Source organism: Salmo salar, chromosome 09 (assembly GCF_965601325.2).
Source record: "Salmo salar chromosome 09, fSalSal1, whole genome shotgun sequence".
NCBI lineage: Eukaryota > Metazoa > Chordata > Actinopteri > Salmoniformes > Salmonidae > Salmo > Salmo salar.
The window spans coordinates 114,415,443-114,442,916 of record NC_138299.1 but is presented as its reverse complement, the minus strand read 5'-3'; the positions used below and the strand labels follow the sequence as shown (position 1 = coordinate 114,442,916).

The 27,474-nt window shown below is 41.4% G+C and overlaps 1 protein-coding gene across 1 annotated transcript; it reads right to left on the bottom strand.

Moving 5' to 3' along the window:
• Positions 1 to 18,577: 18,577 nt before the first annotated feature.
• On the bottom strand, positions 18,578 to 19,487 carry LOC106612345 (collagen alpha-2(IV) chain-like). The gene is made up of 4 exons (XM_014213402.3): positions 19,475 to 19,487; positions 19,072 to 19,260; positions 18,687 to 18,970; positions 18,578 to 18,589 (listed from the first exon to the last, which is right to left on the bottom strand). Exons 1-4 carry the CDS (start codon positions 19,485 to 19,487, stop codon positions 18,578 to 18,580), a joined length of 498 nt encoding a protein of 165 aa, XP_014068877.3.
• Between the last annotated feature and the right edge of the window lie 7,987 nt (positions 19,488 to 27,474).

The following is a 27,474-nucleotide window of genomic DNA, read 5'->3' as shown; positions in this document are numbered from 1 at the left end:
AAAACTACATTCGTTATGGACCTGGGATTCCTGGAAGTGACATCTGATGAAGAGAATCAAAGGTAATGGATTATTTACATAGTATTTTCGATTTTAGATCTCTCCAACATGGCGGTTAGTCTGTATCGCAAAGCGTATTTTTCTGGGCGCAGTGCTCAGATTATTGCAAAGTGTGATTTCCCAGTAAGGTTATTTTTAAATCTGGCAAGTCGATTGCGTTCAAGAGATGTAAATCTATAATTCTTTAAATGACAAAATAATATTTTACCAATGTTTTCTAGTATTAATTATTTAATTTGTTGTGCTGACTTGACTGCCGGTTATTGGAGGGAAACGATTTCCTGAACATCAACGCCATAGTAAAACGCTGTTTTTGGATATAAATATGAACTTGATAGAACTAAAAATGCATGTATTGTCTAACATAATGTCCTATGAGTGTCATCTGATGGAGATTGTCAAAGGTTAGTGCATCATTTTAGCTGGTTTTATGGTTTTGGTGACGCCTGTCTTTGAATTGACAAAACATTACACACAGCTATTGTCAATGTACTCTCCTAACATAATCTAACTTTATGCTTTCGCCGTAAAACCTTTTTGAAATCGGACAACGTGGTTAGATTAAGGAGATGTTTATCTTTCAAAGGGTGTAAGATAGTTGTATGTTTGAAAAATTTGAATTTTGACATTTATTTGCTTTCAAATTTGCCGCTCTTGAAATGCACCTGCTGTTGATAGGGTCCACCACGGGTGGCACGCTAGCGTCACACATAGCCCCAAGAGGTTAATAACTCTACCTACGTGTACACACTACCTCAAATAACTGGTGCCCCCGCACACTGACTCTGTATTGGTACCCCCCTGTATAAAGTCTCGCTACTGTTATTTCGCTGCTGCTCTTTAATTACTTGCTCCTTTTATCTCTTATTCTTTTCTGTATTTTTTGAAACTACATTGTTGGTTAAGGGCTCGTAAGTACTGTAAGCATTTCACTGTAAGGTTGTATTCAGCGTATGTGACTAATAAAATTTGATTTGATCTCCTTATCCTAGTCTGTTTTCCGCACTTGCTTCAAGATGTCCACCATTGTTTCTGTAACCAAAAAACAAAGCTCAGGGCCCTGGATTTGAAGTAGACTTCCTGACTGGTCAACCCCAGGTGGTGGAGGTAGGCAATAACCCCTATGCCACACTGATCCTCAACACGGGGACCCCCAAAGGGGTGCGTACTCAGCCCCCCCCCCCCCCCCCCCCCGTACTCCCTGTTCACCCATGACTGGATGGCCATGCACTTCTCCAACTCAATCATCAAGTTTGCTGACGACACAACAACGGTAGGCCTGATTGCCAACAACGCCTACACGGGTAAAGGTGAGAGCCCTGGTGGAGTTGTGTCAGGAAAATAACCTCTCCCTCAACAAAACGAAGGAGCTGATAGTGGACTATGGAGACAGTAGAAAGAGCACACCCCCATTCACATAGACAGGGCTGCAGTGGAGAGGGTCAAAAGTTCCTCAGCGTGCACATCACTGAGGACCTGAATTATCCTTCCACAATGACAGTGTGGTGAAGAAGGCACAATTGCGCCTCTTCAACCTCAGGAGGCTGAAGAAATGCGGCTTGCCCCTAAGACCCTCACAAACTTCTACAGATGCACCATCGAGAGCATTATGTCAGACCGCCTGGTACAGCAGCTGCACCGCCCACAACCACAAGGCTCTCCAGAGAGTGGTGCCGTCAGCCCAATGCATCACCGGGGGTACACTGCCTGCCCTCCAGGACATCTACAGCACCCAGTGTCACAGGAAGGCCAATAAGATCATCAAGGACCTCAGCTGCTCGAGCCACAGCCTGCTCACCCTGCAACTAAGCATACAAAACATTAGGAACACCTGCTATTTCCATGGATTAGATTCACCAGGTGAATCCAGGTGAAAGCTATGATCCCTTGTTGATGTCACTTGTTAAGTCCACTTCAATCATTCTAGATGAAGGGGAAGAGAGGTTAAAGAAGGCTTTTTACGCCTTGAGACAATTAATACATAGATTGTGAGAGTGAATGGGCAAGACAAAAGATTTAAGTGCCTTTGAGGTAGGGTAGTAGGTGCCAGGTGCACCAGTTTGAGTGTGTCAAGAACTGCAATGCTGCTGGGTTTTTCACACTCAACAGTTTCCTGTGTGTATGAAGAATGGTCCACCATCCAAAGGACATGCAGCCAACGTGACACAATTGTGGGAAGCACTGGAGTCAACATGGGCCAGCATCCCTGTGGAACACTTTCGACACCTTGTAGAGTCCATGCCCTGAAGATTTTAGGCTGTTCTGAGGGCAAAAGGGGGAGCAACTCAATATTATGTTTTGTACACAGTGTATATTTATATACTGTAAGTCAATGGTGTGTACTGTAAATTGTGTCCGTTGTGAGAGTCAGTGTCCTCTACGTTGTGTCAGTGGTGTGTTTGTCTGTGTGTATGAGCGCATGTGTGTATGTGTGTACATTCACGTGAGTGTGCTGGTGTGCGTGTACATTCAGTGTGTGTGTGTCTGTGCACATGCTTATATGTGGCTGGGACTGGTGTTGGGGACAGATGAAGTGCTCACACATTGGCTGTTGAGCGGTGATCTCACTGGTCAGGAATTATTATCCCTGGGCCGATTTAGCCTGAAAAATGGAAAGATTAAGGGGCGTTGCCAGGACGGGTTCTGAATGAAGATGTTCTTTTCATGGGGAAACGTCCCCTAGATATGTCCCCTGCCCTCTCTGCTTTGCAAACAATCAAACAGATAGAAAGACGGATGGACAGACATTGTTGGAGCGATGCATACTCCCTGCTGTGCCATACTCACACATATTTTCTGGGTGATTTAAATATTGACTGGCTTTCATCAGGCTGCCCACTCAAGAGAAAGCTTCAAACTGTAACTAGTGCTTGCAACCTGGTTCAGGTTATCAGTCAACCTACATGGGTAGTTATAAACAACACAGGAATGAACATCAACATGTATTGATCACATATTTTCTAATGCTGAAAGCATTATCTAGATCTATCGGGATGTATTGATCACAATATAGTAGCCATATCTAGGAAAACCAAAGTTCCAAAGGCTGGGCCTAATATAGTGAAAAAGAGGTCATACAATAAGTTTTGTAGTGATTTCTATGTTGTTGATGTAAATAATATTTGTTAGTCCGTGATGTGTAATGAGGAGCAAACAGATGCTGCACACATTATTGACATTTCTTATTCCACTTACTAATAAGCATGCACCCATTAAGAAAAATACTGTAAAAACTGCTAAATCCCATGAATTAATGAGGAATTGAACAATTGTATGCTTGAGAATGATGAGGCAAAAATAATGGCAAATAAGTCTGGCTGCACAACCGACTGGCAAACGTATTGCAAATTGAGAAATCATGTGACTAAACTGAATTTTAAAAAAAAGAAGAAACTACACTATGAAACAAAAATAAATGACATAAAGAATAATAGTAAAAAGCTTTGGAGCACCTTAAATGAAATGTTAGGCAAAAAGACAAACTCTGCTCCATCATTCATTGAAACAGATGACTCATTCATCACAAAACCCACTGATATTGCCAACTACTTTAATGATTTTTTAATTGTCAAGATTAGCAAATTTAGGCATGTGTCACGGTTGTCGTCGGTGAAGGAGGACCAAAACGCAGCAGGTAAGTGCAGGCTCATCTTGACGTTTATTTATTTTCAAAATGAATACCAAAATAACAAACACTAGAACGAACAACAACAACAACAACAACCACCACCACCACCACCACCACCACCACCACCACCACCACCACCACCACCACTCTGGCAAAGCATAAGGCTCAACACAGAACAATCACCCACAAATAACAAACACACCCTAATATATGGGACTCTCAATCAAAGGCAGATAGACAACACCTGCCTTCAACTGAGAGTCCCAACCCCAATTAACCAAACATAGAAACAGACATACTAGACTAAACATAGAATACCTGAAAACAAACAGTGCCCAAAAACCCCAGAATACTTAAACCAAATGCCCCTTCAACAAAACACACCACCCCGAACCACATAAAATGAATACCCTCTGCCACATCCTGACCAAACTACAATACTAATTAACCTTTATACTGGCCAGGACGTGACAGCATGACATGACAGCAACTAACACTGACACTACACATCCAAGTATATCTGAAAAAATTATGAAAGACAAGCATTGACATTTTGAAGTCTGTAAAGTGAGTTTGGAAGAAGTGAAAAACGGATTGTTGTCTATCAACAATGACAAGCCAATGACAAATTGGATGGAAAATTACTGAGTATAATAGCAGACTATATTGCCACTCCTATTTGCTGTATCTTCAATTTAAGCCTACTAGAAAGTGTGTGCCCTCAGGCCTTGAGGCAAGCAAAAGTAATTCCCCTACCTATGAAGAATAAAGCCCCCTTTACTGGCTCAAATAGCCGACCAATCAGCCTCTTACCAACCCTTAGTAAACTTCGGGGTAAAAAATTGTTTGACCAGATCCAGCGCTATTTTACAGTAAACAAATTGACAACAGACTTTCAGCACGCTTATAGGGAACGACATTCAACAAGCACAGCAATTACACAAATGACTGATGATTGGCTGAGCGAAATTGGAGCGAGACTTCAGTGCAGCTTTTGGCATTATCGATCATAGTCTGCTGCAGGAAAAAAGTATGTGTTATGGCTTTACACCCCCTGCTATAATGTGGATAAAGAGTTACCTGTCTAACAGAACACATAGGGTGTTCTTTAATGGAAGCCTTTCCAACATAATCCAGGTAGAATCAGGAATTCCCCAGGGCTAGGCCCCTTAATGTTTTCAAACTTTCCTAATGACATGCCACTGTCTTTGAGTAAGGCCAGTGTGTCTATGTATGCGGATGACTCAACACTATACACGTCAGCTACTACAGTGACAGAAATTACTGCAATACTTAACAAAGAGCTGCAGTTAGTTTCAGAATGGTTGGCAAGGAATAAGTTAGTCCTACATATTTCAAAAACTAAAATAATTGTATTTTGTGACAAATCATTCACTTAACCCTAAACCTTAACTAAATCCTATAATGAATAATGTGGAAATTGAGCAAGTTGAGGTGACTAAACTGCTTGGAGTAAGCATGGATTGTAAACTGTCATGATCAAAACATATTGATACAACAGTAGCTAAGATGGGGAGAAGTCTGTCCATAATAAAGCGATGCTCTACCTTCTTAACAACACGATCAACGAGGCAGGTCCTACAGGCTCTAGTTTTGTCGCACTTGGACTACTGTTCAGTCATGTGGTCAGGTGCCACAAAGAGAAGACTTAGGAAAATTGCAATTGGCTCAGAACAAGGCAGCACGGCTGACCCTTAGTACACATCGAGCTCACATTAATAATATGCATGTCAATCTCTCCTCCTTCAAAGAGGAGGAGAGATTAACGTCATCGCTACTTGTATTTGTGAGAGGTATTGACATGTTGAATGCACCGAGCTGTCTGTTTGAACTACTGGCACACAGCTCGGACACACATGCATACCCCACCAGACATACCACCAGAGGTCTCTTCACAGTCCCAAGTCCAGAGCAGACTATGGGAGGCACACAGTACTACTCTATTCCACATCAAGTAACTCATGCAAGCAGTAAAATTTGATTTAAAAAACAGATACAAATACACCTTATTGAACAGCAAGGACTGTGAAGCAACACAAACATAGGCACAGACACATGCATACAAACACACGATAACAAATGCACTATACACATGCGTACACATGGATTTTGTGTTGTAGATATGTTGTAGTAGAATAAGGGCCTGAGGGCACACACTTAATATGTGAATTTATTGTCATGTTTTTAAATTGTTATAACTGTCTTAATTTTGCTAGACCCCAGGAGAAGTAGCAAGCTAATGGGGATCCATAATAAATACAAAAACACACACACAAACAAACATACACACAAATGCAGGCACTTGTGCATGCAGACTCATGCTCTCTCTTTCACATGCAGGTACACACATGCGCGCATGCGTGCGCACACACACACACACACACACACACACACACACCATCAGAGTCAGATACATAGATGAATAGGAGAAAGAGAAACTGAGAACTAGAGAAGGAACTGATGGAAAGAATAGAGCAAACAGATGGTTCTAGCTTAGGGTTTCCGAAAGTGTCAGGTAGAAGAAGAACAGAAACAAGAGCAAGAACAATAAAGATGCCAATGAAGAACATGTAGGTAGAAGGGGTTATGGCGATGTTGTTTCTGTGTACACTAGCTATGTCCTGTAATGCTAAATACAAGTAAAGTCTACAAGTTAACCGTCATTTGCTCCAGGCGTGCCATACTGCTATGGCTGCCCTTACGAAAAAAGATTGCAGTCAGAGTGCAGTATAACTGCAGTATACTGTAGTATAATTGTTTTTAGAGTGCAGTACACTGCAGTTTTTCTGCAATTACTGCGTCCAAAATACCAGTTGACTGCAGTTACTGCATTTTTGTTACAGTTTCAAAACTGCTATCTTTTTTTGTAAGGGTGACCTTGTAAAACAACACATTTCACTACACCTATCTGGTGTATGTGATAATAAAACATATTTTTTTATTAAAAATACAGTAACAGTCAAAGATTTGGACACACCTACTCATTCAAGGTTTTTTCTTTATTTTTACTATTTTCTACATTGTAGGATAATAGTGAAGACATCAAAACTATAAAATAACACATATGAAATCATGCAGAAAACAAAAAAAGGTGATAGTAGAGGCCAGGTCATCTGATGCAGCACTCCATCACTCTCCTGCTTGGTCAAATAGACCTTACACAGCCTGGTGGTGTGTTGGGTCATTTTCCTGTTGAAAAACAAATGATAGTCCCACTAATCGCAAACCAGATGGGATGGTGTATCGCTGCAGAATGCTAGTGGTAGTCATGCTGGTTAAGTGTGCCTTGAATTCTAAATAAATCACTGACAGTGTCACCAGCAAAGCACCCCCACACCATCACACCTCCTCCATGCTTCACGGTGGGAACCACACATGTGGAGATCATCCGTTCACCTACTCTGCGTCTCACAAAGGCACAGTGGTTGGAACCAAAAATCGCAAATTTGGACTCATCAGGCCAAAGGACAGATTTCCACCGGTCTAATGTCCATTGCTCGTGTTTCTTGGCCCAAGCAAGTCTCTTCTTCTTATTGGTGTCCTTTAGTAGTGGTTTCTTTGCAGCAATTTGACCATGAAGGCCTGATTCATGCAGTCTCCCCTGAACAGTTGATGTTGAGATGTGTCTGTTACTTGAACTCTGTGAAGCATTTATTTGGGCGGCAATCTGAGATGCAGTTAACTCTATTGAACATATCCTCTGCAGCAGAGGTAACTCTGGGTCTTCCTTTCCAGTGGAGAGCCAGTTTCATCGAAGTGCTTGATGGTTTTTGCGACTGCACTTGTAGAAACTTTCAAAGTTCTGTCCTTCATATCTTAAAGTAATGATGCTGTCATTTCTCTATGCTTGTTTGAGCTGTTCTTGCCATAATATGGACTTGGTCTTTTACCAAATAGGGCTATCTTCTGTATACCACCCCTACCCTGTCACAACACAACTGATTGGCTTAAACGCATTAAGAAGGAAATAAATTAAAATTAACTTATAACAAAGCACACCTGTTAATTGAAATACATTCCAGGTGAAATACCTCATGAAGCTGGTCGAGAGAATACCAAGAGTGTGCTAAGCTGTCATCAAGGAAAATGGTGGCTACTTTGAAGAATCTCAAATATAAAATATATTTTGATTTGTTTAACACTTTCTTCGTTACTACATGATTCCATCTGTGTTATTTCATAGTGTTGATGTCTTCACTATTATTATACAATGTAGAAAATTGTAAAAATAGAGAAAAGCCTGGAAAGAGTAACTTAGGTGTGTCCAAACTTTTGACTTTGCATACACAACATACAAATACTTTGTGACACACTTTCTTCAGTACATTATATGTGTATTTTTTTTTACCTTAATTTCGACAGGGAAGTTGATATGGTAATGCCACTGAATTTTCCCACAGAAAGGGGGGTGTATTCACTAGAAACCAAACGGAAGCGTACGGGGAGGGTCTAACCTGAACTTGTCCAATAAGAAACGCTCATTTTTTATTGCAAAACGTTTTCCGTTGTAAATAGTTTTGTTTTATGGTTTGTACGGTGTGCGCTAGACGACCCTGTTAGGATCACATGGTCAATTCTATTCATCTGACTACATAGCGATATGATGACATTTCTTGAAAGGTTTACCGTATATCCTTACGTGTAAGTAAACCCCAGTATCCCTTGGTGCTCTTTAACCTGTTAGGGCTAGGGGGCAGTATTGACACAGCCGGATAAAAAACGTACCCGATTTAATCTGGTTACTACTCCTGCCCAGTGACTAGAATATGCATATAATTATTGGCTTTGGATAGAAAACACCCTAAAGTTTCTAAAACTGTTTGAATGTTGTCTGTGAGTATAACAGAACTCATATGGCAGGCCAAAACCTGAGAAGATTCCATGCAGGAAGTGGCCTGTCTGAGAAGTTGTGTTTCATCTTGGCTCTTTTTATTGAAGACTGAGGATCTTTGCAATAACGTAACACTTCCTACGGCTCCCATAGGCTCTCAGAGCCCGGGAAAAAGCTGAACGATATCGAGGCAGGCTCTGGCTGAAACACTTTATCGCTTTTGGCAAGTGGCCGCTCAGAGTACTATGGGCTTAGGCGCGTGCCCGAGTCGACCGAATGCTTTCTTTTCTTTTGTCTGTTTACCTAAACGCAGATTCCCGGTCGGAATATTATCGCTTTTTTATGAGAAAAATGGCATAAAAATAGATTTTAAACAGCGGTTGACATGCTTCGAAGTACGATAATGGAATATTTAGATTTTTTTTGTCACGAATTGCGCCATGCTCGTCACCCTTATTTACCCTTTCGGATAGTGTCTTGAACGCACGAACAAAACGCCGCTGTTTGGATATAACGATGGATTATTTGGGACCAAACCAACATTTGTTATTGAAGTAGAAGTCCTGTGAGTGCATTCTGACGAAGACAGCAAAGGTAATAACATTTTTCTTATAGTAAATCTGACTTTGATGAGTGCTAAACTTGCTGGGTGTCTAAATAGCTAGCCCTGTGATGCTGGGCTATCTACTGAGAATATTGCAAAATGTGCTTTCACCGAAAAGCTATTTTAAAATCGGACATATGGAGTGCATAGAGGAGTTCTGTATCTATAATTCTTAAAATAATTGTTATGCTTTTTGTGAACGTTTATCGTGAGTAATTGAGTAAATTCACCGGCAGTGTTCGGTGGGAATGCTAGTCACATGCTAGTCACATGCTAATGTAAAAAGCTGGTTTTTGATATAAATATGAACTTGATTGAACAAAACATGCATGTATTGTATAACATAATGTCCTAGGGTTGTCATCTGATGAAGATCATCAAAGGTTAGTGCTGCATTTAGCTGTGGTTTGGGTTTATGTGACATTATATGCTAGCTTGAAAAATGGGTGTCTGATTATTTCTGGCTGGGTACTCTGCTGACATAATCTAATGTTTTGCTTTCATTGTAAAGCCTTTTTGAAATCGGACAGTGTGGTTAGATTAACGAGAGTCTTATCTTTAAAATGGTGTAAAATAGTCATATGTTTGAAAAATTGAAGGTTTTGCATTTCTAAGGTATTTGAATAACGCGCCACGGGATTACACTGGCTGTTGAGTAGGTGGGACGCAAGCAAGCGTCCCACCTAGCCCATAGAGGTTAATAAGTGTTTTGTTGGTCAGAAGACTGAAAACATTACAAAGAGACCCTCAATACCAGTGATATATTCAAAGGTCTACTGTCAGCGTGGTGCCAGGAAGTAAGTTACAACTTTGGTGCAAAATCAACCAGCCAGCCATCAGTTATCAACCATATGTGATATGTGTCTCATTTCAGGTTGTATGTCAAGGTCTGTTTTTTGTTTGCTACAGTATGAAAGCCAGCTAGCTATATTCCTTTCATTTTATAAATGTGTTTTGTGTGTATTGCTCTGCTTTCTGACAGTCTTAAGCAGGAATGTAGGCATAATCTTAGCTTAGATCTGCATTATCGTCTAAGCTTGATGTGCATTCCCGGTAACACTCTCATGTCCTAACCCCTCATGACCAGCCCCTACATAAAGCATCCTCCATTAAGGCTACAAATGCATCATTTTCCTCCTTAAATATGCCATTTCCTGGTCGCAAAAATTCTAGTTTGCCTAATTTCAGTTTATGTGACAAAACAAACAAGTATAGTGTTGAGAGTCATTGTAACATGTAAACCGCTGTGAAATATATTTTCCATAACCCAAAATATTGTATTTTCAACTATTTGAAGCTGGTGTGCAAAACAGAAAGTAAAAGACGCAAAAACAAAACTTAAAAATGGGAAGCATAGAAATAGTACACCTAGAACACATCAAATCAAAATCAAATGTATTTATATAATGCAGGTGTAGAAGCACGGTGGCTAGGAAAAACTCCCTAGAAAGGCCAAAACCTAGGAAGAAACCTAGAGAGGAACCAGGCTATGAGGGGTGGCCAGTCCTCTTCTGGCTGTGCCGGGTGGAGATTTTAATGTGCTTCTTCTTGAGCCACTCCTTTGTTGCCTTGGCCGTGTGTTTTGGGTCATTGTCATGCTGCAATACCCATCCACAACCCATTTTCAATGCCCTGGCTGAGGGAAGGAGGTTCTCACCCAAGATTTGACGGTACATGGCCCCGTCCATCGTCCCTTTGATGTGGTGAAGTTGTCCTGTCCCCTTAGCAGAAAACACCCTCAAAGCATAATGTTTCCACCTCCATGTTTGACGGTGGAGATGGTGTTCTTGGTCATAGGCAGCATTCCTCCTCCTCCAAACACGGCGAGTTGAGTTGATGCCAAAGAGCTCCATTTTGGTCTCATCTGGCCACAACACTTTCACCCAGTTGTCCTCTGAATCATTCAGATGTTCATTGGCAGACTTCAGACGGGCATGAATATGTGCTTTCTTGAGCAGGGGGACCTTGCGGGCGTTGCAGGATTTCAGTCCTTCATGGCGTAGTGTGTTACCAATTGTTATCTTGGTGACTATGGTCATAGCTGCCTTGAGATCATTGACAAGATCCTCCCGTGTAGTTCTGGGCTGATTCCTCACCGTTCTCATGATCATTGCAACTCCACGAAGTGAGATCTTGCATGGTGCCCCAGGCCGAGGGAGATTGACAGTTCTTTGTGTTTCTTCCATTTGCGAATAATCGCACCAACTGTTGTCACCTTCTCACCAAGCTGCTTGGCGATGATCTTGTAGCCCATTCCAGCCTTGTGTAGGTCTACAATCTTGTTCCTGACATCCTTGGAGAGCTCTTTGGTCTTGGCCATGGTGGAGAGTTTGGAATCTGATTGATTGATTGCTTCTGTGGACAGGTGTCTTTTATACAGGTAACCTGCTGAGATTAGGAGAACTCCCTTTAAAGGTGTGCTCTAATCTCATCTTGTTACCTGTATAAAAGACACCTGGGAGCCAGAAATCTTTCTGATTGTGTAACGGCCGTCGTTAAAATGAGACCAAGGTGCAGCGGAGGATGTGTTCATCTTTCAAGATATTTAATGGAACGCATGAACACTACAAAATAAACAAAACGACCAGCAACAGTTCTGTCCGGTTACACACTAAACAGAAAACAATCACCCACAAACCCCAAAGGAAAAAACAGGCTACTTATGTGTGACTCCCAATCAGCAACAACAAACTACAGCTGTGCCTGTTTGGAAGCCACACGGCCAAAATCAACAAAACAAACCAACCTAGAAAAAAGAACACAGAACGCCCACCCAATGTAACACCCTGGCCTTACCAAAATAAAGAACAAAAACCCCTCTCTATGGCCAGGGCGTTACAGATTGAGAGGGGGTCAAATACTTATTTCCCTCATTAAAATGCAAATCAATTTATAACATTTTTGACATGCATTTTTCTGGATTTTTTGTTGTTGTTATTCTGTCTCTCACAGTTCAAATAAATTTACCATTAAAATTATAGATCGTTCATTTCTTTGTCAGTGGGCAAACGTACAAAATCAGCAGGGGATAAAATACTTTTTTCCCTCACTGTATGAGTACTCATTTTGCACCTTTTGTGTGCAATACAGTTCCAAGCTGTCTGAAATCAATTTTTCTCATACTTGCCAAGAACTTGATGTATTTGGTGATCCTATTTGTGTGATTTTGTAGGATACAGTGACATTAGTGGAGGAACATGTGCGCACCCCCAGAATGCTCACCCTTACGCTGGAGGTGTATCAGAGGAGCAGCAGTACGAGGTAGCCATCAGAGCCAATCTCAATGGCAGAGGTGAGACAACACATGCCTGGGTTGTGTTCATTAAGCAGTAGGCAACAAACAGAAGAAAACGGGGACTACCTGGACTTGTGAAATTAGAAACACCCATTTCCGTTCACCGTTGCAAACCATTTAAAAACATTTTCCAGTTGCATACATAATCAGGATTCCCAGAGGCCTTGAAAATTCAACGTTTTTGAATAATAAAACGCCTTAACTGTATTGATGTGGTTCAGAGTGATTGTTTATGACACTTTTACAACACCTGTTGTATATGTGTGACAATGGCGGAATAACATTAAAAACTTGTTAACTATGATCGATGGTGATGGTCGTCTTTGCTCGCTGTAACCAAAAAAGTAACATATGCTACCAGGAGTGGAAATCATGTTTTTTTCTGTTAACGTCGGAGTTTATGGAAGTGAATTGGATGTTATCAGGCCACCAGAGGATTTTTTTGTATATTTGTATATGCCAAGACAGCAGCTGCTTTTCCTGGGGGTCTAGCAAAATTAAGGCAGTTATACAATTTTAAAAACATTACAATACATTAATTACAGATTTCACAACACACTAAGTGTGTAACCTCAGGCCCATACTTCACTACCACATACAACACAAATTCCATGTGTACGTGAGTGTATAGTGTGTATGTTATCATGTGTGTGTATGCTTGAGTCTGTGGCTATGTTTGTGTTGCTTCACAGTCCCTGCTGTTCCATAAGGCGCATTGCTATCTTTAAAAAAAATCTGATTCTACTGCTTGCATCAGTTACATGATGTGGAATAGAGTTCCATATAGTCATGGCTCTATGTAGTACTGTGCGCCTCCCATAGTCTGTTCTGGACTTGGGGACTGTGAAGAGACCTCTGGTGGCATGTCGTGTGGGGTATTGTTACGCACGCCTCTAGAAAGAGGGAACGCAACACCCTGCTACAACTTAACTCTCCGTGGTGTGAAAAAGGTATGGAAGTGTAGGTGTGAGCAAGGATGACAAAAAGGCAGAGAATACCGTTTACTGGGAATTTATTCCTTCACGTGGTAAGTTTGGGGAAAAGGGGCTGGACGGAACCAAAGCAAAGAAACTAAATATCAAAGCCCCCTCTCCTACCTTACCTGCCTACCCACTACTTACCTAACTAGCACCACCTTGTGCACTAACCAAAATACAGGGGATGGTCCGCCCAGGTCTTTCCTAGTGTGCATAGATAATAAATTACTACGGGTATATGTATGTCTGCGGGCCTCTTGCCTAAGCACTCCCTAGTTGCCTTCCCCTTCCCCCCTGGGAACAAATGAAACAGAATATTCTAAATGACTTCACAACAAACTGAGAAAAACAATTAACTCAGGACATTAAAGCTCTCTCTGAGCAACAAACTAACACAGAACATTACAATCAGCTCGCACAGCAACAACTACACAGTACATACAAAATGTCTTAGCAACCACCAACATGCTATAACTCTCAACCATTATCTCTGTGTCTCCATTCTGAGCAACAGAACTGGGACTTATATAGCTTCAGAAGAAGTTAGTAATTGGAGACAGCTGCGTCCTGACGAGGGGGCGGGGTCAGCTCTCCAATCATCAATGTTGATTGACCAATCAGCTGCTTGTAGAGAATTTCAGGAATCCATTTCCTGAAATACATACATGATAATACACAAACCACAATACAGAAACTGGGGAACGTAACAGGTATGCATGGGTGTCTGAGCTGTGTGCTAGTTGTTTAAACAGACAGCTCAGTGCTTTCAACATGTCAATACCTCTCACAAATACAAGTAGTGATAAAGTCAATCTCTCCTCAACTTTGAGCCAGGAGAGATTGACATGCATATTATTATTGTTTGCTCTCTGTGTACATCAATGGGCCAACCTTGCTGCTCTGTTCTGAGTCAATTGCAATTTTCCTAAGTCCCTCTTTGTAGCACCTGACCACATGACTGAACAGTAGTCCAGGGGCGACAAAACTAGAGCCTGTAGGACCTGCCTTGTTGATCGTGCTGTTAAGAAGGTAGAGCAGCACTTTATTATGGACAGACTTCTCCCCATCTTAGCTACTGTTGTATCAATATGTTTTTACCATGACAGTTTCCAATTCAAGGTTACTCCAAGTAGTTTAGTCACCTCAACTTGCTCAATTTCCACATTATTTATTGCAATATTTAGTTGAGGTTTAGGGTTAAGTGAATGATTTGTCCCAAATACAATGCTTTTTAGTTTTTTAAATATTTAGGACTAACTTATTCCTTGCTACCCACTCTGAAATTAACTGCAGCTCTTTGTTGAGTGTTGCAGTCATTTCAGTTGCTGCAGTAGCTGACGTGTGTAGTGTTGAGTCATCCGCATACATAGACACACTGGCTTTACTCAAAGCAAGTGGAATATCATTAATAAAGATTGAAAAAGTAAGGGGCCTAGACAGCTGCGCTGGGGAATTCCTGATTCTACCTGGAATATGTTGGAGAGGCTTCCATTAAAGAACAACCTCTGTGTTCAGTTAGACAGGTAACCCTTTATCCACAATATATCAGGGGGTGTAAAGCTATAACACAAACGTTTTTCCAGCAACAGACTATGATTGATAATGTCAAAAGTCTCACTGAAGTCTAATAAAACAGCCCCCACAATATTTGTATTATCAACTTCTCTCAGTCAATCATCAGTCATTTGTGTAAGTACTGTGCTTGTTGAATGTCCAGACTTGATATCATTGGCCACTTTTATAAATGGAACACTAGTCTATTTAATAATGGCACTTTAAGAATGCTTACATATCTCGCATTACTCATTTCATATATGCTGTATACTGTATCCTTCACTATTTATTCTTTACTATCTATTGCATCTTAACCGCTCTGTCACTGCTCATCCATATATTTTATACTTATATATTCTCATCCCATCCCTTTACTAGATTGTGTGTATTAGATTTTGTTGCGGAATTGTTAGATACTGTTGCACTGCTGGATCTAGAAGCATAAGCATTTGCTACACTAGCAATAAAATGTGATGATTTGATTTGACTGATCCATACTTGGCTTTATTGTCTTACAGAGCAGCGCCCTTGGAATGAGGCCGGTCACCTGCAGAAATCTTAATGGGACACAAGTTGCGTTTCAGGTTTCCAATTTTCTGCCTGAATGACTGCCCATTAGCTGTGCAGGACAGGGCCCTTCACTTGAAGGCAAGACTCAAACTCTACCCTGACAAAACTGCTAGAGTATTGTCACCGTTAGCAGCTAAGGATGTGGTTAGAATTCGGGGTCCGGATTCATGGGATAGAAAGGAGGAGGTTACGCTTCTGTCATATACAGTCTGGACAGAAGATGGGCTGTGAATCGATTTGTGGAGTTTCTCCCATTCTTCTCTGCAGATCCTCTCAAGCTCTGTCAGGTTGAATGGGGAGCATCGCTGCACAGCTATTTTCAAGTCTCTCCAGAGACGCTCGATTGGGTTCAAGTCCGGGCTCTGGCTGGGCCAATCAAGGACATTCAGAGGCTTGTTCCGAAGCCACAACTGTCATCAAGGCAAAGGGTGGCTACTTTGAAGAATCTAAAATATATTTTGATTTGTTTAACACTTTTTTGGTTACTACGTGATTCCATATGTGTTATTTCATAGTTATGTTATTTCATACAATGTAGAAAATAGTAAAAATAAAGAAAAACCCTTGAATGGGCTCCTGAGTGGCGCAGTGGTCTAAGGCACTGCATCTCATTGCAAGAGGCGTCACTACAGTCCCTGGTTTGAATCTAGGCTGTATCACATCCGGCCATGATTGGGATTCCCATAGGATGGCCCTGCGTTGTCGGGATTTGGCCAGTGGAGGCTGTCATTGTAAATAAAATGTGTTCTTAACTGACTTGCTTAGTTAAATATAGGGAAAAAATGATAAATTAGTTGGTGTGTCCAAACTTTTCTCTGATATTGCATGTAATATCGCTGACTCCACCTTTAATACATTGTTCCTTTTTTCTTCAGTTGAGCAAACATTTTCCTTGATGCATACTTTTTTTCTTCTCAACGGATAGGGCTTTATCTTGACAACTGGACTGCTGAGATGAAGAAAAAAAATGTGGTGGAGTGGACAAATTGACAAAATACAAAAAGATAGTTTCAGTGTATTTTCATGTAATTTTATAAACATAAATATGAAATATTCATATTTAAAAACATATACATATTATGCAGTGAAAACAGCCAAATATATCCGAATCGGATTTTAGTAACCTCACTGTCGGCCTGGTAGAAAACATAAATTATGACAGATTTGACAAATATCAGCTTTATTGAACGCTATCTATCCCCCACGGTTGGTGTGCCATTGATCTTTTACCGTACGTATTGGAATATCATTTCATTCTTTTCAACTATCAATGAAGATTTTAAGCCCTGTAGTATTTGAAAGTAATAATAGGATTAGCAAATATACTGTATCTGTCTCTTGGCAAATATGAAACAGGAACTATATCATTTTAGAGAGGCAGGGAACTAAGTTTTAAATTGTGTTACATTTTGCTTCAGAGGGAACATGAGAGGAATATGATGTGTTTCTTCAAATAATCTTGTTTGTTATACAAACTATTTTTAGAACATTTATATTAAATATATATTGTGTTATAAACACTGCATTTCCCCCCTTAGTTCAGTACATTAAAGACTACACTTGATCTACTATGAAGCTAATAACACTCCAGTAACCATTTGCAATGACCTAAACACTGGCAATCACACACACATGACACTTGGAAATTAGATGCATTTATTTAACCTTGAAACAGTCCACATATAATGCTTTTAAGACTACTGGTTGCTTAGAGGAATTATTAGTGAAAGGCTTATCCTATAAGGATTAAGTGTGCTGACAGTATCATACCACATTTTTTAAGAAGATGATCAAATCAAATGTATTTATATAGTCCTTCTTATATCAAAGTGATGTACAGAAACCCAGCCTAAAACCCCAAACAGCAAGCAATGCAGGTGTAGAAGCACAGTGGCTAGGAAAAACTCCCTAGAAAGGCCAAAACTTAGGAAGAAACCTAGAGAGGAACCAGGCTATGAGGTGTGGCCAGTTCTCTTCTGGCTGTGCCGGGTAGAGATTATAACAAAACACGGCCAAGATGTTCAAATGTTCATAAATGACCAGCATGGTCAAATAATAGTAATCACAGTGAACAGGTCAGGGTTCCATAGCCGCAGGCAGAACAGTTGAAACTGGAGCAGCAGCACGGCCAGGTGGACTGGGGACAACAAGGAGTCATCATGCCAGGTAGTCCTGAGGCATGGTCCTAGGGTTCAGGTCCTCCGAGAGAGAGAAAGAAAGAAAGAAAGAAAGAAAGAAAGAAAGAAAGAAAGAAAGAAAGAAAGAAAGAAAGAAAGAAAGAGAGAATTAGAGAGAGCATACTTAAATTCACACAGGACATTGGATAAGACAGGAGAAATACTCCAGATATAACAGACTGACCCTAGCCCCCCGACACATAATCTACTACAGCATAAATACTGGAGGAAGAGACAGGAGGGATCAGGAGTGTTGACGCATTACAATGCAGGTTAACCCGCATTACTAATGTGGGTTAACACTTGATCTGATTGAATCAAGGCCTAACTGAGTCGTGTTCATTAGGCACCAAACAGAAGAAAACAGAACAGGAAGAGACTACATGGACTTCTTCAATCAAAAATGCTTATTTTCGCTTTCTACTTTAAAACGTTTTCTGTTGCTTGCTCTAATAAACACAACTATGGCTTTGGTGGGTGACAAGAAAATGTCATAGGCCTTGGGAGGGTCCCAGCCTCCAAGAGTGTGAGGACCACTGTTGTATGTGAAAACATAGTAACAATTTCAGTGTCTGTATGTGTTGTGATTGCTGCAGAATTAATTGCCTCATTGAGGACATTAACGTTTTCTGAATCTGAGTGTCTGATGAGCCACATTGATGCTTGAAGCCACTCTGTTTGTTGTTGACTAGAGAGTTTCAAGCAAAAGATAATCTGACACATAATATTAGGTACTGAAACCTGGAAACATAATACACAAATTAAGAGCTTTCATCCAAGTTACAGATTTCAGGAGAAAAAAGTTACTAATCTAAAAACTAAAACTGAAAAAAATCCGAAGGATAGTTGATCAAGTATGTTCACTGGATGAACTGTTACAACAAAACACTCACACACGCACACAAACATGCATGCACACACAGACATGCAGAGACACACGCAGACATACTCACACATAAACTCACTCACCATGAGGAAGGAGTATCCCACCCACAGACTCCTCCAGTTGGTGGGACAGAAGGGGTTGCTGTTTTCCTGGCTGTGAACTGCCACAGCAGGGGAGGGGGCCTCACACACTACGCAGCAGCTGATGTGCTGCTGGATGTCCTGGCCCACCACAGGCATCATGGGCACTGCCGCTGCGGTGGACAGCCAGTAGGACTTGTCATTGCAGCTGACGTGGTCACACATGCCCATTTTACAGTAGGGGAAAGGCATGGTGCTGAAGAGACACATACATGACCCGGCCTGACCTAGTAAGAGGAAAATACATGCCTGGTTACCGGTTACAATCATTCACACACACAGGTGCACAGATGAGCACACACACAAACAGTATTGTAGACCAACGTACCGAGGTCCTGCGTGTGGGCTTTCTCTTGGCCCTCCAGGTACAGCAAACTGTAGCCAGTCCACAGTTGTGTCATGTCTGCTGGACAGGAAAGGAATGTGTCTGATTGGCTGTGCATCACCAACAGGAAGCCAGAGTTAAAGGTGGTGGTGGGGCCTGGGCTGCCGGCATCTCCCGATCGGCCTGGGGCTCCTACGATGACAGACAGTAAGAGACAAAGAGAATATGCAGGCAGGGACAGTCAGAAAACATGGATATGTGAGGGATACTTAGCTACTCTTAAAGGGAGCATAATAGTGAATAATTGTTTTGCTTTTTTAAAGGCATGTGATTCAATCAATCAATTCACAAACAATGAAGTAAAACAGCTGTAACCCGCGTTATTAACTGACAAACACGTAATTACTTGGTGTATCCATTGGCAATGTCCACGATAGGTATAACGCCAGGAGTTGCTAAAGGAAGTGACAGTTGAATCCTTAAGCCAAAATTCAATCAAATCATTGGCAACCCACATTGCTTTTGTTTAGGGGGTGTCGGAGGTGTAACTGCTGTCAAATCCCGGACATTGCCCTTGGATGCACAGAAGAAATCCCATGCAGACTCGTTACAAGTTTGAACACTGGAATGTGATGTAATCTACACCTCAATTAGGCTGATATAAATCCCTATAATTTTGTTTAATGATTTTCCATTTGAGTGTCATTACTTCTATACGGTCTACACTTTTTTTGTTCTGAACTTCTAACACGGGTGGGACATAAGCACAGGTGTGCTTTCGTGACAATGATCACGAAAGCAGCCACTCGCCGATTTGACAGCTCTAACACAGTAACACCTCAGACACTGCCTAAACAAAATAAATGAAAAGCTATGTCGGCTAACGCAAGTTACCGCAGATCTGATTGAATTCTGGACTTATATTTTGGGTTCTGATTGGGTACAACAGTTGAACTAAGCTCATGAGGTAATTCTAAGTTATATTTTCCAATAATAAATGGTTACAGTATATAACCAGGGCTCTCCGACCCTGGTCCTGGAGAGCTACCACTCTGTAGGTTTTCACTCCAACCCTCATTTAGCGCACCTGATTATAATAACTAGCTGGTTGATAAGCTGAATCAGGTTAGTTACAATTGTGGTTGGAGTGAAAACCTACAGGACGGTAGCTCTCAAGGAACAGGGTTGGAGAGCCCTGGTATATACAGTACAAGTCAAAAGTTTGAACACACCTACTCATTCAAGGGTTTTTCATTGTTTGTATTATTTTCAACATTGTAGAATAATAGTGAACACATCAATACTGTGAAATAACACATATGGAATCATGTAACCAAAAAATATATTTTATATTTGAGATTCTTCAAAGTAGCCACACTTTGCCTTGATGACAGCTTTGGACACTTTTGGCATTTACAATTAGGGTGTGGAAATGTTATGCTCTTAGTACTGTAGCCTACTCCCGACCGTCACGTTGCACAGCGCCATATTTTTCATTCCATCCTAATGGAAACCCTGATTGTTTTGGGGGGAATAGAAACATCCTAATATTCATCAAATTAATTAAGCAACATTTCTTAAAATCAGTCCCATATACTATGTTCTTACAATTTTTTTTAAATTGTCTAGTACAGCCACTATTGAAGGCTATCAAATGCTTCTCAAAGATGCCCTCTGGTGGTCAAGTTAGCACTAACTAGCTTTAATGGTTACAATGGCTGACATAACGTGCCATAGAATTCTGCAGCACCATGCAAGCTGTGCTGCAGTATGCTGCAACTTTTAAAGGACAAACCACTGTATGCCTTTCCTACGGGTTTTGATTTGATTTAAGGACTACAACCCAGCAGTTGTTATTCAGAAATACCTTAGGCAGGTGTAGCGCCCTAGTATGTGCTGAATAAATGTAATTAAACCGCTGGAAAAGATTTTCTCATGGAGTTTTCATTCAATAGGGTTTTCAGTACATTTCTGAAAAGCCATCCCTTTAAATACCTTTAATTTGATTCACTATAATATATTGAGAGAACAGGTTAATAATGTTAAAGATAAAAGAAAGAAAGCCATATAAATACCTTATGCATATTCATCACCGTTTCAGCACCAATTGGTAGATGTAAAAAATACTCTTGATGTTGAAAAAAAAACAGGTTTGGAGAGCCTTTACGCACAACATACACTTTACATTAAAATTACATGGTGCAAGTGATCAATGCCGTTCAAGATACTACACAGATTATTACAGCAATTGTGAAGTTCTCCAAAGTCCTGCGACGACCTATGAATTCTATCTTGAAATTGCATGCGTTATATGATTACATAAGAAGAAATGTAAAGTTACAGTAATCTCGAAATGTGGCCTTGGATGTGTTACAAATGTTTAGATTCTATGTTACATTAGTTTGTAAGATAGCCTTAACTTTAGGCTATTTACTGTATTACAAAAGTTATATTGAATTGTGTTTCGTTGACAATGCAACCAAATATCAACATTTGAAGGAGATTCATCTGCTTGGATACTTCCATCTGTGCCACCGACAAAGTCAAATCAAACTTTAAATAAACTTTAAAAACAATGTGATTTGATTTAGTCCTATATTTTTACTTACATTTTTTGTTTAGATGGAGATGTGAATTTCAGGGAGATGTATCAATTATTCATGTTTAGACAAACTGGAATTAAAGTCAGACTAAGTCAGTGGCACTGATGGAACAATCCAAGCAGAAGATACATCTCACTGCCACTGACTGAGATCTCGCTCTATGTGGTCAACTTAATGTTTTTAATTTGGTCAACACTCATAAGGGCCCCCGACAGTATTCCAGGTCGCGTTCTCAGAGCATGTGCAGAACAACTGGCTGGCACGGTCAACCTTTCCTTGTAGCAATCTACAATCCCCACGGCTCAAGCTGACCACCATCATTCCTGTTCCTGAGAAATCTAAGGCTACATGCATCAATGTAGCAATCACATCTGTAATCATGAAGTGCTTTGAAAGGCTGTTTATGGCACACATCCCAGTCTCCAACCTTTTCTGAGTCAAGATCACTTTCGTAGTCAAAAAGCAAGCCGAGATCTACCGCTCAGATTCTCTTTTAAACATGACATAAGAAATGTAGCATTAACCTAATGAAAACAGTTCTGCTCTCCCTGGCAGAGCAACATGTCTGACACCAACAGGCTCCTCTGAACAGCTTCCATTGTCCATTTGGAAGACCCATTTGCGACCAAGCTTTAACTTCCTGATTGATGTCTTGAGATGTTGCTTCAATATATCCACATAATTTTCCTTCCTCACAATGCCATCTATTTTGTGAAGTGCACCAGTCCCTCCTGCAGCAAAGCACCCCCACAACATGATGCTGTCACCCCCGTGCTTCACGTTTTTTTCCTTTTTCCTCCAAACATAACAATGGTCATTATGGCCAAACAGTTCTATTTTTGTTTCATCAGACCAGAGGACATTTCTCCAAAAAGTACGATCTTTGTCCCCATGTGCAGTTGCAAACCGTAGTCTGGCTTTTTATTGGCAGTTTTGGAGCAGTGGCTTCTTCCTTGCTGAGCGGCCTTTCAAGTTATGTCAATATTAGGACTCATTTCAATGTGGATATAGATACTTTTGTAACTGTTTCCTCCAGCATCTTCACATCTTTGCTGTTGTTCTGGTATTGATTTGCAGTTTTCGCACCAAAATACGTACATCTCTAGGAGACAGAATGCGTCTCCTCCCTGAGCGGTATGACGGCTGTGTGGTCCCATGGTGTTTATACTTGCGTACTATTGTTTATACAGATGAACGTGGTACCTTCAGGCGTTTGGAAATTGCTCCTAAGGATGAACCAGACTTGTGGAGGTCTACAATTATTTTGCTGAGGTCTTGGCTGATTTCTTTTGATTTTCCCATGATGTCAAGCAAAGAGGCACTGAGTTTGAAGGTAGGCCTTGAAATACATCCACAGGTACACCTCCAATAGGCTAATTGAAATCATTTGAGTCAATCCGAAGCTTATAAAGCTATGACATCATTTTCTGGAATTTTCCAAGCTGTTTAAAGGCACAGTCATCTTAGTGTATGTAAACTTCTGACCCACTGGAATTGGGATACAGTGAAATATAAGTGAAATAATCTGTCTGTAAAGAATTGTTGGGAAAATTACTTGTGCCATGCACAGAGTAGATGACCTAACTGACTTGCCAAAACTATAGTTTGTTAACAAGACATTTGTGGAGTGGTTGAAAAATTAGTTTTAATGACTCCAACCTAAGTGTATGTAAACTTCCGACTGCAACTGTACAGGTGATATGAGTAATGGAAGATGTTTAAACATTATTAAAGTGGCATTGTTTAAAGTGACTAGTGACCCATTTATCTCGGATTCCAAGATGGTGCTGCAGTAGGACGTGTGTATCTGTCTTTGTCTTATCCCGTGTCTTATCCCGTGTAAATAGCCAGTCTTTTTCGTATATATCTTAATCTCACTTTCTATCTACGAACTAAATATACTTTCCTGCATCCCGCCTCACCCAATGTGGTATGGATCTACTATTTTTATTCCTTATAACTGGATCTTCCATCAGGAGCTAGCCAGCTAACTAGCTACTAGTCTTTGTTAGCCACGGCTAGCGGTCCTCGCCTTTTTCCCCGTCATCAGCCAGCCTTAGCTCGGACAACACCTGCCAGTCTGCACAGCGCGATATCAACCCAGAGCATATCGAACTGCTTCTCTCTACAATATCACCGGATTCCTGCCATTCTGGATCATTACATCGGATCATTACTCCAGATCATCACAGCTAGCTAGCTAGCTGCAAACGAGTGGCAACTGTTAGCTAACGCCTCTGTCCCAGAGCAAGCACCGGCCTCGAGCTAGGCCCATATACCAGCTAATTCTAGGGCTACAATACCTCCTTTGCCAATTGGCCTGGACCCTTTATTGTCGACATGAAGCCCCGCCAATCCATCACGACTGGAGTGCCGACGTGACTGCCCGATGTGGTCTCAACAGGCTATTCTATTACGATGTTGCCGAAGAACCATCTACTATCCCCGTCCCGCTAGCTTTTCTGAACGCTGTGTCCCCTGCTTGCCTAGCGTAGTAGTGACTACCGAACAGCACCCTGACTCACCTATTGCTGCTCTTTTGACCCAATGATCACTCGGCTACACAGCTGATGCCCCCTGGACTGTTTCAATAACATGGTACCTCGTTTTGTTTACCTGTCGGCTCCAGCCTCGAACTCAAGTCCTGTATGTACCTAACTGACCCGCTCTGCCCATTCATCGCCATTTACCTGTTGCTGTCTTAGCTCTCCTGATCAACACCAGTGATTGCTTTATGCTTCTCTCTAATGTCAATATGCCCTGTCTACTGCTGTCTTTGCTAGTTTTATTTCACTGTAGAGCCTTCAGTCCCACTCAAAATGCCTTAGATAGCTCTTCCGTCCCACCCCACACACATGCAGAGAACTAATCTGGCTTAACTTCTCCCTCCAGAGACGAAACCTCTCTCATCGTCACCCAACGCCTAGGTTTACCTCCACTGTACTCACATCCTACCATACCCTTGTCTGTATGCCTTGAATCTATTCTACCACGCCCAGAAATCTGCTCCTTTTATTCTCTGTCCCCAACGCACTAGACGACCAGTTCCTATAGCCTTTAGTCGTACCCTTAACCTACTCCTCCTCTGTACCTCTGGTGATGTAGAGGTTAGCCCAGGCTCTGTAGCCCCCAGTTCCCCTCCTATTCCCCAGGCGCTATCATTTGTTGACTTCTGTAACCGTAAAAGCCCTGTTTTCATGCATGTTAACCTGTTAGGGCTAGGGGGCAGTATTGACACGGCTGGATAAAAAACATACCCGATTTAATCTGGTTACCACTCCTACCCAGTAACTAGAATATGCATATACTTATTACATATGGATAGAAAACACCCTAAAGTTTCTAAAACTGTTTGAATGGTGTCTGTGAGTATAACAGAACTCAAATGGCAGGTCAAAACCTGAGATTCCTTTACAGGAAGTGGCCTGTCTGACCATTTCTTGAACTTCTTTTCCATCTCTATCATTTACTAAGGATCTCTGCTCTAACGTGACACTTCCCACGTCGTCCATAGGCGCTCAGAGCCCGGGAAAAAACAGAATGTCGTCATTCCAGCCCCAGGCTGAAACACATTATCGCCTTTCTCAAGTGGCCGATCAAGGGACACTGGGCTTATGCGCATGACCCGACCGCCCCCGCCTTTGGGATTTTTTCCTCTGTTTGCCGAAAAGGAGATTCCCTGTCGGAATATTATCGCTTTTCTACGAGAAAAATGGCGTAAAAATTGATTTTAAACAGCGGTTGACATGCTTCGAAGTACGGTAATGGAATATTTAGAATTTTATTGTCACGAATTGCGCCATGCGCGCGACACTACTTTACTATTTCGGATAGTGTCTGGAACGCACGAACAAAACGCCGCTATTCGGATATAACGATGGATTATTTTGGACCAAACCAACATTTGTTATTGAAGTAGCAGTCCTGGGTGTGCATTCTGACGAAGACAACAAAAGGTAATCAAACTTTTATAATAGTAAATATGATTATGGTGAGTGCTAAACTTGCCGGGTGTCTAAATAGCGAGCCCGTGATGCCTGGGCTATGTACTTAGAATATTGCAAAATGTGCTTTCACCAAAAAGCTATTTTAAAATCGGACATATCGAGTGCATAGAGGAGGTCTGTATCTAGCACTCACCATAATCATATTTACTATTATAAAAGTTTGATTACCTTTTGTTGTCTTCGTCAGAATGCACTCCCAGGACTGCTACTTCAATAACAAATGTTGGTTTGGTCCAAAATAATCCATCGTTATATCCAAATAGCGGCGTTTTGTTTGTGCGTTCAAGACACTATCCGAAGTGTAAATAAGGGTCACGAGCATGGCGCAATTCGTGACAAAAGATTTCTAAATATTCCATTACCGTACTTCGAAGCATGTCAACCGCTGTTTAAAATCAATTTTTATGCCATTTTTCTCGTAAAAAAACGATAATATTCCGACCGGGAATCTGCGTTTAAGTAAACAGACAAAAGAAAACATAGCATGGGGTCGACGCGGGCACGCGCCTGAGTCTCACAGTACTGTAACCAGCCACTACCCAAACGCGCTACTTTTTTTCAACCAGAGCCTGCAAAGCCACGATTCAGCTTTTTGCCGCTTTCTGAGAGCCCATGGGAGCCGTAGGAAGTGTCACGTAACAGCAGAGATCCTCTGTAATGGATAGAGATAATCAAGAAGGGCAAGAAATTGTCAGACAGTGCACTTCCTCCATGGAATCTTCTCAGGTTTTGGCCTGCCAAATGAGTTCTGTTATACTCACAGACACCATTCAAACAGTTTTAGAAACTTTGGATTGTTTTCTATCCAAAGCTAATAATTATATGCATATTCTGGGCAGGAGTAATAATCAGATTAAATCGGGTACGTTTTTTATCCGGCTGTGAAAATACTGTCCCCTAGCCATAACAGGTTAACCTCATTCCGTCAGTAGAGGATGCCTGGTTATTCTTTAAAAGGGCTTTCCTCACCATCTTAAATAAGCATGCAAATTCAAAAAATGTAAAACTAAGAACAGATATAGCCCTTGATTCAATTCAGACCTGACTGCCCTTGACCAGCACAAGAACATCCTGTGGCGTACTGCATTAGCATTGAATAGCCCCCGCGATATGCAATTTTTCAGGGAAGTTAGGAACCAATATACACAGGCAGTTAGGAAAGCTCAGGCTACCATTTTCAAACAGAAATTTGCATCCTGTAGCACAAACTCCAAAACTTCTGGGACACTGTAAAGTCCATGGAGAATAGGAGCACCTCCACCCAGCTGCCCACTGCACTGAGGCTTGGAAACACTGTCAACACGAATAAATGTACGATAATCGCGAATTTTAATAAGCATTTTTCTACGGCTGGACATGCTTTCCACCTGGCTACCACTACCCCGGTCAACAGCTCTGCACCCCCCAAAATCCCCTATTTCTCCAAATCCAGATAGCTGATGTTCTGAATGAGCTGCAAAATCTGGACCCCTACAAATCACCTGGGATAGACAATCTGGACCCTCTCTTTCTAAAATTATCCACCATAATTGTTGCAACCTCTATTACTAGACCAGATGCTGCTGGAAGTGGTGTTGGAGGGCCAGTAGGAGGCACTCTTTCCTCTGGTCTAAAAAATATCCCAATGCCCCAGGGCAGTAATTGGGGACACTGCCCTGTGTAGGGTGCCATCTTTCGGATGGGACGTTAAACGGGTGTCCTGACTCTCTGAGGTCATTAAAGATCCCATTGCACTTATCGTAAGAGTAGGGGTGTTAACCCCGGTGTCCTGGCTAAATTCCCAATCTGGCCCTCAT

Bases quoted from the DNA above. Each gene is read 5' to 3' on its own strand.
- LOC106612345 (XM_014213402.3), bottom strand. The intron at 18,971-19,071 runs GTACGTTGGTCT...TCCTCTTACTAG, and splicing joins AGCCCACACGCAGGACCTCG to GTCAGGCCGGGTCATGTATG.